This window comes from Centruroides vittatus, unplaced genomic scaffold, assembly GCF_030686945.1.
Source record: "Centruroides vittatus isolate TY-2023 unplaced genomic scaffold, ASM3068694v2 contig_8, whole genome shotgun sequence".
Lineage (NCBI taxonomy): Eukaryota > Metazoa > Arthropoda > Arachnida > Scorpiones > Buthidae > Centruroides > Centruroides vittatus.
This window is the reverse complement of record NW_027122517.1, coordinates 1211788-1226244: the sequence shown is the minus strand read 5'-3', so window position 1 is coordinate 1226244 and position 14457 is coordinate 1211788. Positions and strand designations below refer to the sequence as shown.

General features: G+C 34.9%; 1 protein-coding gene across 2 annotated transcripts in view; it reads right to left on the bottom strand.

The window, feature by feature from the left end:
* Positions 1-2740: 2740 nt before the first annotated feature.
* Vsp37A (Vacuolar protein sorting 37A) overlaps positions 2741-14457 on the bottom strand; it is a 121323-nt gene continuing 109606 nt past the window's right edge. For both annotated transcript variants that reach the window (XM_067278446.1, XM_067278448.1), the window contains 2 exons: positions 14246-14295; positions 2741-2976 (listed from right to left, as the gene is read on the bottom strand). In XM_067278446.1, the coding sequence (XP_067134547.1) occupies positions 2905-2976; positions 14246-14295 (122 nt within the window). In that variant the 3' untranslated portion in view covers positions 2741-2904. The remainder of the gene's footprint in view (positions 2977-14245; positions 14296-14457) is intronic.

Below are 14457 nucleotides of genomic sequence, written 5' to 3'. Positions count from 1 at the left end.
AAAAAAAAAGTATACAGAACAAGAAAATCGAACGCGAGTACACAAGCATACGAGTCGAGAGCGTTACCACTCACGCCACAGCATGCTCAAGTGGAAGTACGCGTAACTTATATAAAGTGCTAAAGAAAACTTTAAGTTCATTTTTCTCGATTACATTTGAGTATTGCACTTTAGTATTTTACAGGTAGTTCATTCACACGGTGTACTACCTCCACACCGAAGATCATCAAAATCCGTTTCCCCAAAGCCGTAGGGTCTCCTTGTAAGTATTAGATTTTAAATGAAAATATATCAAATTTTCTAAATAATACTTCAAAGTTTCATTTGTTACATGATTTTTTTTAGTTAAAAAAGTGAAACTTGTATTGATTGTATGCCACGGTCCAATTTATATTTCAGTTTATTTAAAATATTAGTAAAAATAACATACGACGAAACAGGTGCAAATACATCATCAAAAATACCACATATAAAATGCTTGAAACTTGAATCTTTCCATTGGGTTATTGAAGTACAGATACAACACACGTGGGATGCAATTATTATTTGTAATCATCGGGAGTTTTTCTTACGAAATGATAAGATTGTAACTTTTTAAATATTCCTATTCACTAAGACTTATGCCTGTGTTCTGATAAAGCATTTTGTAAAGTACAGTAGAGTCCATTTATGATCGCCATCGCCATTAGACATTTAACGTTTTTCAGAAATAGAATGTCTCACAACGCATGTTAAGACTCACTGAAATTTTTAAAGCAGCATAAAAATTTTAATAATGATATACTCGTACAACAGAACTGTTTAATTAAAAATAAAAAATGATGTTATAAAATTTTTATTCCCCTTTAATTGAACGAGTCTTAATATCTACCTAAGCAGTTATTTTTGTACGAAACTTATGTTATAATAATTAAACTATTTTTTTGCTATTTCTATCCCGTGGGCGAGCGGGTTATCATCGAGCCTTTCGACTGGAGTGGCCGCCTGGTTCCGACTCGGACGACTCTGGTAATAAACCCGTCCGGATTTGATCCGGATCCTTCGAAGTGAGGTGCAGGCGCTTTAACCGCCTCGGCCGTCCGACTGGCTATTAATTATAACAACATTAATTACAATAAATAAATCTTCGAGTTATACATTTTTTTTTAATTGTTTGAACCTATCCTTTTAATCCCTGAGTTAATAAAACCAGAATTTCCATTAGGGAAAGGTCGTCTAGTACCGGACGGCGGCTAGAATCGGACAAGCGTTGTTTCTAAAATTTGCTGCAAGTGGCAGAACCTGTGAAGACACCAGAATGTTGGGAGAATAAAGTTCAGATTCCGCCATATTTATTCAATCAGCAGTGTTGTTGACACTTGGCAAAATTTTTTTTTTTTTAAATAGTGTTTTGAGTAAACGAAGAGAACTTCTGTTTGTCATAGTTTGCCTGAAAATGAGAAGTTTTTTTTTTGGTTAGTTTTGTTAAAGAGCAACAAACGTTGTTTTCAACAACGTTTGTTGTTCTTTACTTTGTAGGCCGGAAATCTCCTTAAGCTTACTAATAATACTGATAACAGATGTTTTGTTCCATGATGTTTCGGTTGTATCGGACAGATATGTTGCGGGTTGTATCGGAAACAGTTTAAGGTTGATAAGAATTATATTCTGACGGAATGTTTTTGTTTTACGAAACAATATGGATAAACTATGGCAGAAAAAAGGAAAGAAAGAAGAAAAAATCTATGCAGCTAAGAAAAAACTGCTGGAGGAAAATCATCTAAATAAAGAGAAACAAAGAAAAAAAAACAGTAAATTGGTCTAAATCAATTCAAGAAAAGAGAGAAGACCAAGAGACTCACTGCATCATCTGTAGTGAAATCTTTGAAGAAGACTGGATTCAGTGTAGGATTTCTGAAGGTTGGGCTCGAGAAAATTGCGCTGATTTTGAAGGAAACAATTTGTTTTATGAATGTGACGTTTGTATTACAAAAAAAAAAAAAAAAAGTAAACACAGAATGCATTTGTCATCAAAACGATTTGTTAAATTTTCAGACTGATAATTTTTTAATTTTTCTCATTTATACCACTTTCTTATCATGTATTAACTTTGTTTTACGATCTGTAATTTGTACTTTTATAAATTTCTCAATAATAACTCTGCCTAATAATAATAAGTCGTTTGTGAAACCAAAAGTAATTCTCTTCTTACAGATTTTTCTCATGTCCAATACAACCCCCTCTACAATTATAATTGGTAAAAATATAACGACTATAAAAAGTGTAAAAAAATGATTAATATTTTTATCTTAGAAAAATGAGTTTTAACAGGTGTTTTTATAAGACAATGAAGTTTTGTGTGGAATGTAATCTAGACCAATTAGGCAGTAAAATTTTTTTATAATACAGGAAAAGCTTAGGTGTCCGGTACTAGACTACCTTCCCCTAATTGTAATCTTATTTAACTATACCACTTTATATTATCAGTCTTTTATCGTCATCAGAACACACTAGTCACAAAGTAATTCCTACAAACAAGTTGTACTGCATTTCTAAAGTTTAGTTCTCTATAAATTCTTTTATTTAAATCTCTGAAAAAATAAGTACTTATAACACTAAGTAACTTTATAAAAAAATAGATTAATGGATGCGTTTAACTTTACGTGATCTACAGGTCTCATTTCATAGGCTTAAGCTGGCCTGTCCTTCAATTCATCTAATTTAGTCTTAATGTATAAAAGTGTAACTATCATATAAAAAATTTTTTTCTTTTAATTTTAATACATTGTTTTAATAAAAATATTTCATTCTTTAAATAATTTTTATAACAAATTGCAATAATGCTTTGTTGATAGAATGTTCATTAAATAAACGTAGGAACATACCAAAGCTATTTTCTCACACTTCAGACATAGACAAATAAAATTAATAAGATTTGTTAATGGAATAATGTGATTGACTTAGCTTCTCCTTTTTTGCTTGTCGCTGATGATAGAGCTGTAATAAAAATTTCTATTAAAATCATATTATGCATAGAATATCATAAATAGAATTCTTACAGCTAGACTAAATTATAAAAACATTTGAAACAATATCTGATAAATAAATAAATAGAAGTTCAAAAGCGAAGCCATTGTTTCAGTATCTATTCATACTTAACTGATCTGAGTGATATTAATTGCAGAATACATAATTTACATTAGATAACTATTTAGTGTATTAACGAGAGATTTCTCTTAACCCTGGAGTTGGTAAGTAGTGGAAGCCGTAGCCCGTGTACGTTTCTACACCGTTCATGTACTACGTCGAGTTAAAGCTTGTGGTTTAGCTTGAGTTAGCTTTCCGATCTTTTAAAAGTTTGAGCATTTCAAGCATTAATATGTAGGACTGTAAAAGTGACATTGTGGCAGAAAGATTTGTGTCAAGATGGGGTGATTTATGATGGCATAACTGTATGGACTGAGAGAAAAGAAGTAGAGAGATAAATGAAAAATATTCACACAAGAAAGGAAAGAACAAACAGATGAATGGATGCCCATTCACCCACAGACCAATGCCATAAAAATGTATGTTGTCAACAACTTCCAAGGAGTGTTTGGATGATTAATGCAGAAGTAAAAAAGATATCCTAAAACAGAAGGCTGCAGATGTGACACAGCTATCAAACAGCAAGTTTTATCAGGCCAATATACAGATCCCAAGCCTCCAATATCTCTGGAACCTTAGATCTGAGCCAAGACAGACCTTTCAGGCTTCTAAGTTACTGTGAAGTGTGCGAATACTGTACACAAAGAAACTGAAATTTTAAAATCAGAATCTTTAATTCGCATAACAGGATACAGGAAATTTTGTGGAATGCCAGCTATAAAATCTCTATCCCCGACAGGTGTATATATTAGTATAGTTACCGACAATATAAAGATAATACCGACATAAGTTTAAATCTCGCGACGATTCTTTTCCTTTTTACAAAATAACCAGTCTACTAAGAGTAATTAAAATATATGTATATCTTACAACTAAACTTATAATTAATTATAATTAACGTAGGATAATAGATAAACATAGAACAATAAAGTAAAGAATAGAAAGAAAAAGGAAGGGGTACCCAAATATTTTGGCGTTATTTACGGTGCAATATATATATATGTGGTGTCTGTGGATGGCTGAGCTGAGCGTTAAGAGGCGTATGTAGAACTCGGTTTAAGAAAACACGAAGAACTTCTTATAACATATAAGGACGTACACTTTAATATAATACAGAGGACGTTACAACACAAAAAACACTAACAAATCGTCTTGAGGCGGACACGTCGTAGCTTCTTCCTTTCCTACTCTTACCATCGTCTTCTTTTCGCCACGGGGGAGAAGAATGCGCTTAAGCTTTGTCTTCGTCTTTTCCCGCGTGCGCCAGAATGGGTGCGCACGACATTCGGCTTGACCAAGTCGCTAGCGCGGGGGACGGGCACCACATATATATTGGGCGGATCACTTCTTAATCACGAAAAATATTAATTTCTTCTCTAAAACGTGGATTGCTTAACAGACTTGGACGAAAAAATACTCTTGAACGTTTTTACGATTGGGATTTTCCTTCTTTCCCTCGTACCTCTTTGTCGTCTCCACGCGGTTCCAAAAACGTGGTGGGGAGCTACCTTTTGCATGTTTTTCCTCGTCCAGTCCTCTCCAAAGAATGAGCTTTTGGTCCCCGTTCTATCCCGAGGGCCACATACCGTCCCATTGTCCTTAAGAGACTGCCTGCTGTTACACCGTTAAGCACCGGTTGGGAGAAAATTCCAGGAAGGGAAGATAATAGTAATAGGAAGAAGAAAGAAAAGGGAAATATATTCTAATATAAAATTAAATACAACCGTACAATAATGGCATTTAGCCACATTACCCATCTAAGGCTTGTTGAAAAATTCAGAAATGCAAACAAATAAGCACAAAGTTTTTTTTTTACAGGACAACGCCCATCTGCACACAAGCAAAATCATGACCAAAATGGTAGAAAACCTTGGGCTTCGTATTACCTCACTCCTTAATTTCCCTGATTTTGCACCAAATAGTATACTTTTTTGACAAGATGAAACACATTTTGTCTAGACAAAATCTTACAGACTGAGTTTGTCCATATATTAGAGAGGTGGTGACCGACGTTTTCATTGAAAAAATATGAATGTCGGACGTTCAGCACCAACTTCCTGTAAGCCTAGAAGTTTGACAATGGCATTTGGAACGTCAGTGGAATTATGCTCGACGTTCCAAATGCCATTGTCAAACTTCTAGACTTATAGAAAGGCAGTGCTGAACGCCGACATTCATGTTTTTGCAACAAAGACGTTGGCGGCAACCTCTCTAATATCCTAAAACAGGGATGGCGAACCTTTTTGAGTCTGTGTGCCATATTGTAAGCATACTTAGCTTTAAAGATGTTTAATGTGTGCCAATGTCTTAGACTTCGAATAATGATATTTAAAGAAATTAAACGAATACGCTTTAATTCGAATAAATGTAAAAAATCTGATTGAAAAAAAAGATGATCGGGTGATAAACAGAAAGGATGATTGAAAAGGACAGAAATCATATGATACATTACGTGCCAGATGATTTCTCTTACGTGCCACTTTGGGCACACGTGTTATAGTTTCGCCACCCGTCCTAAAACATTGGTTTGCTGAGGCAAAAAGAAAATTACCCATGAGATGGAAAAAATATACTGATGTTAATGGACACTACATCAAACAGGCAGAAGTGTAAGTTTACCTAATAACTGAGTATAGTATCATTTATTTCTAAATATGCTGCATAGTAGATTTGCATCAAGGAAATTAATACAATGTCCTCCTTTGACTTTTTCTTCTGCATATTTGGCCAGGAATATTCTAGCTAAATATGCAGAAAAATTACATTATATTATAGACAAATACTCTTAAAAAGATTTATATTAATATATTAATTTTTTTGGAAAATTTTCTTCTGTTATGCCTGTCATCATCAAGCATAATACTTTAAATTCCAATACTATATTATTATTTTTTTAAATAATTCAAGCATGGCATGTTAGGTTTTTAAAAATGGCACACCATTTTTTTAAAAACAGGCATAATTATAACTTTATTCTAATCTGACAGAAAACTATTGGTTTTTATAACAGGGTTAAAAACAATTTATTCATGTAAAAAATTCTACAACTTGAAATATTTCAAGAATTTCATTATTTGACTTCTGAAAATGAATCCAAATTATGAGTGATATTTTTCTTTGTTTTCTAATTTTCTTTCTTTTTTTTAATCTCAAAGAAAGAAGTTCATTGTATATGCTCTTTTGTTAAGAAATTTTTATTCCGTGTGTTTCTATATATACAAAGATACATCTACATACAGTATATACATCTAATAATTGATATATTTTTTTAATCTTTAATTCTTTACACTCTATAAGAACTAACAGAATGACCTTCATTATTCCCATCCTAAGTTCAAATTTTAGATTCCAAAAGCATAAGTACACATTTTTATTAGGGAAATCAATTTTTGCCCAATGGCCATTTCTCCCTCTATTATATATAACAGTCTGGAAAGTAAAAATCTGTTTTTATATTGTTTAAATGTTTTAGCTGATTTATATTTTTTTTATATTATGCAAATATTTTCCAGTGTTTTCTAATCACTCCTTATATTTCATTACATTTATAATACACATACATATTATCACTGTGTGGGTACCGATGCGGTACGATGAAGTCGGACCTCCGTCTAATTTCGGCTAACAAGTCGGAGGGACTTGCCCACGTGTCAGAGGTGGCTTATTTTTCTGTAAAATTTCCCGCGGGGACGGGACTACTTTTTCATCTGGTCGAGTGTAGGAGGGAACAGGGTCGTGGTAAGGCAACAGGCGATATTTGAGCAAGCAAGACACCAATTAACAAGATAACAACATTTATTGGATACTAATGAGACGTTACAAAAACTAATATTTAGGGGGTGATATATATATTAGTATATCCCTAACACGCGAGGAGAGAAAGAGAGTTCACATTGGTGGGTTCCATACCTCTTAGAGAATCCGTAATCCAAATCTGCTGGACACAAGAGTCGTTAATTCCTTTGAAAATACAAGGGTCGGTAACTCTTTAGGCACAAAAATAAAATTTTTCGTTAGGCACAAGGACAAGATGCAAAATCCAACGGGACTCGATCTCGGTCGACGATCCACTCCCGAGGGGGGGGAAGAAAGCATCTTATATAGCTTTTTGATGGGAAAATCGATCATGCGATCTCTCGCGGAATGTGATCAGGCCATAGGTGTTCCCTGGATTTAAAACAATACGGCGAATTCGGACACTAACTATAAACTCAAGCTGCAAGCTGATCTGCACACAGCGTGAGAATAATGGATAGTTAACATTTATATGGCGAGGGACGCAATATTTTCTTGGTTAGGAATGTTTCTATCGAGGTTGTTTATAATAGGGAAAAATTATTACAGTTTTGGGTCTAATGGAATTTCCAGATCTCACAACTGCATTTTGTCAAAATACAGTAATAATATAGGTTATGTAATAAAAGTTGCCTTTTTTATATTTTTCACACATTTGTGTTCAGTCCCCAATGGACCTAAGTCTATTGGACGAAATGTTCGGGTAAAGGCACATTAATCAAGGACTTTACAGTTTTGTACATTTTTTTACAATAAGGTTTAATAATGAACACATAATACAAAATTAATATATTCTAAATGACATGAAAAATAACGTAATTACAATTTTGGGTTTTAAAGACAAAGGATCGAAGAAATTACTTAAAAAGTAAGATACAGCAATTCACATACCGACAATAATATTCTTCGGACGTTCCTTGAAGTCTCCTTTATATATCTGGCGTGATATTTTTTTATACCATAGAAATGTTCTCCTCGATGGGTCCGGATTTTTTTCACTGTTCAATTGAATGTCCGCATGTGTAGTCTTCCTTCTCCTTTGTTCTTTCACCACAGTCTAATTTTGTCGCACAACTGGTTGGGACCGAAGGGAGAAACCAAAAAGTGTGGTGGACGGGAGTCCAACCTTTATAATCCCCGCCATTGCGCGTGACGTCATGTCCGTTGCTAACCAATCCGCAATGGAGATCGGTTTTTACCCATCCAAAAACCGATATAGGGTACAAAACGAAACGTTAAAAAAAAAAAACACAAACAAAGAAAACCCGATACAAATGTATACATATATATATATACAAAAATAACGATATAATAGTGCTTAGGCACTACATACCTCCCTCAATTCAAGATTACTTGCCGTAGTGCAGTCTACGGAAGTCTATAATTCTATGTCGTAAATTATACGGTTCTTCTTGTTTCTCACTTTCAATAATGTCACCATTAGAATGACTTTCGCTTCTCTCATTAGGAACGGTCTTAGATGCTGTCCTAATTATTCTCAGATCAGGGGTCTCATCCTCATCATCTGACATGTTTTCTATTTGCACCCTTTTTTCAATTTTTTTACGTTTGGGTCTATCAACAACATCACCGTAACATAATTTTAGTCGATCTACATGCACAGTGTCTTTATCCCTTAGATTACATCCCTCAATTTGATAGGTGGTGGGATTGATTACTCTCACTATGCGGAAAGGACCTTTATAATTACTAGAAAATTTTCTTTTCTTACCACCCTTCCATTTTACCCACACCCTCTGTCCTACACTAAACTCCCTTAATTTCTTATTAATATTGCGGTATTTCCTACAAATTTTATTATGCTGACGAGCTTGATCGCTTGCCATACACCTAATGGCCCTGAGCTTACTTATCAAAAAGGATCTACGTTCATCAGTATTGGTAGGATCCCAACTTTGATCGATGTTTGGAGTGTGGGGGTCAACACCGAAAAGGAGAAAAGCAGGTGTATCATCAAGGGCTGAGTGGTGCGCATTATTGTAGGCAAAACATGCGGGAGGAATCAAGTCATCCCACTCAATATTGGTCTCACCCGATGACTTAGCGATCATGTCGATGATAGATTTATTTACTCTCTCACAAATGCCGTTTGAGCATGGTCTGTATGCGGTCGTTATATTTCTTTTAATGTTAAGCCATTTGCAACAATCAGAAAATAGGGATGATAGAAAATTTGTCCCTCTGTCAGAAATTATCACCTCAGGGGTGCCATATCTACAAATCACTTTCTCGAAAATCATGTTACTAACAGATAAAGCAGTTTGGTCGGGTAGTGGGTGAGCCTCAACAAAACGAGTAAAGATGTCGATGATCACTAAAATGTACTGATTTCCCTTACTAGTTTTATGAATGGGCCCTATTATATCCACGGTGAACTTCTGAAACGGTGCTATAGCGGTTTCATTTTCCTGTAAAGGTGCCTCCCCCCTATGTATGTTATATCTCTGGCACCTTTCGCATTCCTTAACAATCTGATCGACCTTTTCGTTTTAAATTCCTGATGAAGTAGTTTCTTTCTATGTTCTTTATAGTTTTACGTACCCCCCAATGGCCTGAAAGTTTGTTTTCATGTACAGCCTTAATAACCTTTTTGGCCAAATCTTCGCCAACACATAATTGATTCATTTGATATCCCCGGGATTTTAACCAAATTTTTTTATATAGGCAGTCGTTCATAACAACATAATCACTCGAGAGCTGCCTCGTAACCCCCTTACCATTACCCCTTAACAAATCCCTTTTTATAGGACCCAGGGCACTATCGTTATCCTGGGAATGAATAATTTCCTTTCTTGTTGGGAATATTTCCCCCGTTGATTCAATATTTAAGCAACTCACTCCATTTACATTCCTTGATAAGAAATCAGCCACCTTATTGTCAATTCCTCTCACATGCTGTACCTCAATATGGTAATCTGATAGTTCCATCACCCAACGGGTTAAACGCCTGCTGCCGTTATTGATGTTATTCAAAAAAACCAACGGTTTGTGATCTGATAGAACTATGATTTTTTGACCTAAGACCAAATATTTGAAATGTCTTAATGCTAGTATGATAGCAAGACACTCTTTCTCGATGGTAGAATAATTAACTTCTGCACCTTGAAACCTCTTGCTAAAGTACCCTACAGGAGCTAAACCTTCATCTCGTCGCTGTTCCAACACAGCAGCAGCTGCTATATCGGATGCATCTGTATGTAAATAGAAGGGCTCATTGAAATCTGGGTGGGCCAGTATGGGAGGATGAGTGATAGCCTTCTTTAAATTCTCGAAACTAGTTTGACATTCCGAGTTCCAAACAAATTTAATTCCCTTTTTCGTAAGGTTGGTTAATGGATTTGCGATAACAGAGAAGGAAGGGATAAAATTTCTAAAAAATCCCACTACCCCTAAAAAACTCCGCACACCTTTTACGTTATTTGGTGGTTTAATTCTTCTTATGGAATCAATGTTGCTAGGGTCTGGGCTTATTCCCTTATCATTGATCACGTGCCCTAGATACTTCACTTCCTTGGCTATGATCTGGCATTTACTGGGGTTCAACTTTAACCCCTCATCCTGCAGTACTTTCATGACCCTACTAAGTAGCTCCAGGTGGTCGTCTATTTTTTGGGAGAATAAAACCACATCATCTTGAAAAATGAAGCAACTATTTCCTACAAATTTTGCTAACACCTTATTCATAACGTGTTGGAAGTAACGGCCACTATTCTTAGCTCCTTGGGGCATCCTGCATAACTGGAACTTTCCCCAAGGAGTAGAAAACGCAAATATATGCCTAACTCTCGGGTCCAGGGGAATCTGGAAATACCCGGCTTTTAAATCTAAAACGGAAAAGAACTTATTACCATTGAGTTGAGATAAAATATCGTCGATTCTCGCCATTGGATACACTTGGGCTTCAGTGACCTCGTTTATTTTTCGTAAGTCCAAAGTTATTCGGATCTCCCCCGACTCCTTTGGCACCACGTGGATTGGTGAATTCCATTCTGATGAGCTTTCCTCAAATATCCCAGCCCTCAACAATTCACCCACCTTCTCCTTTAGTGCAGGGAGATAACTGACAGGGATTCTGTATTGTTTCACACTAATGGGGTGGTTCGTCGTCAGGCTTACGGAGTGCATGTAATTCTTCATGCCGGATATATCGGCAATCTCCATAGCCACAGCCTTGGGGTATTTATCTAATATTTTTCTAACACTAATTTTTATATTATCGTCTAAGTGATCTAGATTCCATACCTCATCCTGATGCCCCCCTCTACTACTAACATTTAAACTAACGTCATGGTTTCTAATCGAGGGACTTGCCCTCACAACGGAACCTAACTCAGAGAATATCTCGGGTTTATGATTCAAAACGTCCATTCCGAATATAAAATCATAATCCACACCATTAGGAAAATTGATTATTGGAATTGTGAGATCCATTTTATTACCACTTATTGACTTAATTGTAAGGGCCAATGCCTCATTACTCGTAATAATTACACCTGACATGCCTCTAATGCATGCCTCACTTGTGATAGTATCACTTATCAATTTTTTTCTCCTAAGTTCCCTTACAAATTCATTATTTACCAAGGTGCGTTCAGCACCGGTATCGATTAGTCCTCCTACCCTTTTTCCTTCCAGATCCGCCGACATGATTGGCAGCATATGGTCAGATAAAAAAATACAATTGGTTAAGTTCAAATTGTTTTTTCTCTGGTCAATTGTCTGACCCCCCAATTGACCAGATCTTAGTTTAAACACACTCGCCTATTACATTTTTTTGAGACATGCCCTATTTCGCCACACGAGTAGCATCTTCGCGTGTCCTCCCATTTAGTTTTAGGGTTTTTATCCAATTTCATTGTATCTAGCATGTGCGTCATGGACTCGTTCAACTTCTTCAGTTGTACTTCTAATTCAGCCACACGATCTGCCAACTTATCTTCCTTTTCACTTGCATTCCCCGAATGTCCTAAATTTGCATATGCTTCACTAAACCTACCGCGTGTGTTACAAGCGGATTCCACTTCTTCCTCTTCCTCTGCCTTCAATATTGCTTCATCTAACGTACTAGGTTTGGATTGCATTACTTGCCTACGGGTCTCAACTAACAAACCCTTTATGAAGCTCTCCTTGACGGTATTATCCCGTAAGATTTTAACATGAGGATTGTGTGTTACAGCCTTAGAGAATAATGACTTTAACCTACTGCTATACTCACACACTCTCTCCTCCTTTCGCTGGGCTATATTTAACAACTGGCCTAATGGATTACGCCCCTTATCTTTATGAATAAAACATTTTATAAGCTCCTGTTTTAGTTCTTCGTAATTGCTAACTCCCTGATCCTTAAGATCGCAAAAGACTGATAAAGGCTCACCTTTCAAGCGGGCTTTGACGACGCTAACTTTGACCTTTTCATTCCAACTCGCCAATGAAGCTACTTCTTCAACAGTTTCGAAAAATCTCCGGACATCCAGACTGTCACTAGGTAGATTAGAAAAGTAGGGGATCATCCCCATAAAGCCTGTCACCACTGGTGCATTTCCTATCTCTCCCATTCTTTCACCAAGTGATCCGCTTGAAACTTGTTCGTCCATGATTTACCAATTTCGATCTTGCAGAAAGTTCCCGAATTACTAGTCCTTTTACACAACAGGCCTTACCCTTTTTTTTTTAGTATTAATAAGAATCCTTTTACAACATCCTGTCGCGGACGCCAATGTTCAGTCCCCAATGGACCTAAGTCTATTGGACGAAATGTTCGGGTAAAGGCACATTAATCAAGGACTTTACAGTTTTGTACATTTTTTTACAATAAGGTTTAATAATGAACACATAATACAAAATTAATATATTCTAAATGACATGAAAAATAACGTAATTACAATTTTGGGTTTTAAAGACAAAGGATCGAAGAAATTACTTAAAAAGTAAGATACAGCAATTCACATACCGACAATAATATTCTTCGGACGTTCCTTGAAGTCTCCTTTATATATCTGGCGTGATATTTTTTTATACCATAGAAATGTTCTCCTCGATGGGTCCGGATTTTTTTCACTGTTCAATTGAATGTCCGCATGTGTAGTCTTCCTTCTCCTTTGTTCTTTCACCACAGTCTAATTTTGTCGCACAACTGGTTGGGACCGAAGGGAGAAACCAAAAAGTGTGGTGGACGAGAGTCCAACCTTTATAATCCCCGCCATTGCGCGTGACGTCATGTCCGTTGCTAACCAATCCGCAATGGAGATCGGTTTTTACCCATCCAAAAACCGATATAGGGTACAAAACGAAACGTTAAAAAAAAAAAACACAAACAAAGAAAACCCGATACAAATGTATACATATATATATATACAAAAATAACGATATAATAGTGCTTAGGCACTACATTTGCATTCAAAATTTGTTAGTTACTTTTTATTTAAAAGTCCATTACATTCATTATATCCTTTCCTTCTTTTACTTGTTTCAAATTCAATATTATCTATTTTTTCTAGGTATTACTGGCTTGTATTGCTTATAATTTGATATGAATTTATAAAATTAATTTTACAGAATTTTAATTCTAAAAAGTAGTTAATCTAAGTAAAGTTTTTGAATTCACTGCATTTACCAAAAGATCCAGACAATATTTTAAATATTTATTATATAGCACAAAGAGGTGTAATATAAAAAACATCCACAAAACCTTTGTATCTGCAATTGTAAATTTTTTATTAGCAATTAATGTTTTTGATCTTAAACAGATCATCTTCAGGTCTAAATACACAACTGAATTAAAATGCGAAAAATAGAACATACTAGTTTAAAAAATTAGAACAAACCAAATAAATAATAATTTTATTTTATAACTATTTACATTATGTATTCATTTATTTGGTTTGTTTCAATATTTTAAACTAGTATGTTCTATTTTTCGCATTCTAATTCAGTTGTGTATTTAGACCTGAAGATCTGTTTAAGATCGAAAACATTAATTGCTAATAAAAAATTTACAATTGCAGATACAAAGGTTTCGTGGATGTTTTTATTACAATTAAACCCAGTTCATTTGTATTGCTGTAGAATTGTTCAAAAGTGTGATATATCAAAATGATAAAAGATACTACCATGTACTTTGAAAACTGTTTGAATACTAAGAATAAGGGTCATCATCAGGAATAAGAGAAACAAAGCTACTAGAAACTAGGCATAGCTACAAGTTTTTTTAAGGAGACAATTCAAAATTTGCATAGTGTATCAAATTCATCAAATGCACCCAATGGAAGGTTAAGCAAATTACAAATTTTAGTTTAAAACTTACCACTCGTTTCCTTGAAAATTCTAGTAAGAACTCATCAACTTTTAATTGACCTAAATTAAAAATGAAAAACTAGTTTAAAAATCTTTATCTTAAACAAACATGATATATATTACTTTATGACATGTTCAAAATAAATTTTATTGCAAAAATAAATCAATTTTGATAATTTTAAATGAAGTGGTGATGATTTTACTTCAATAAATGAATTTCTA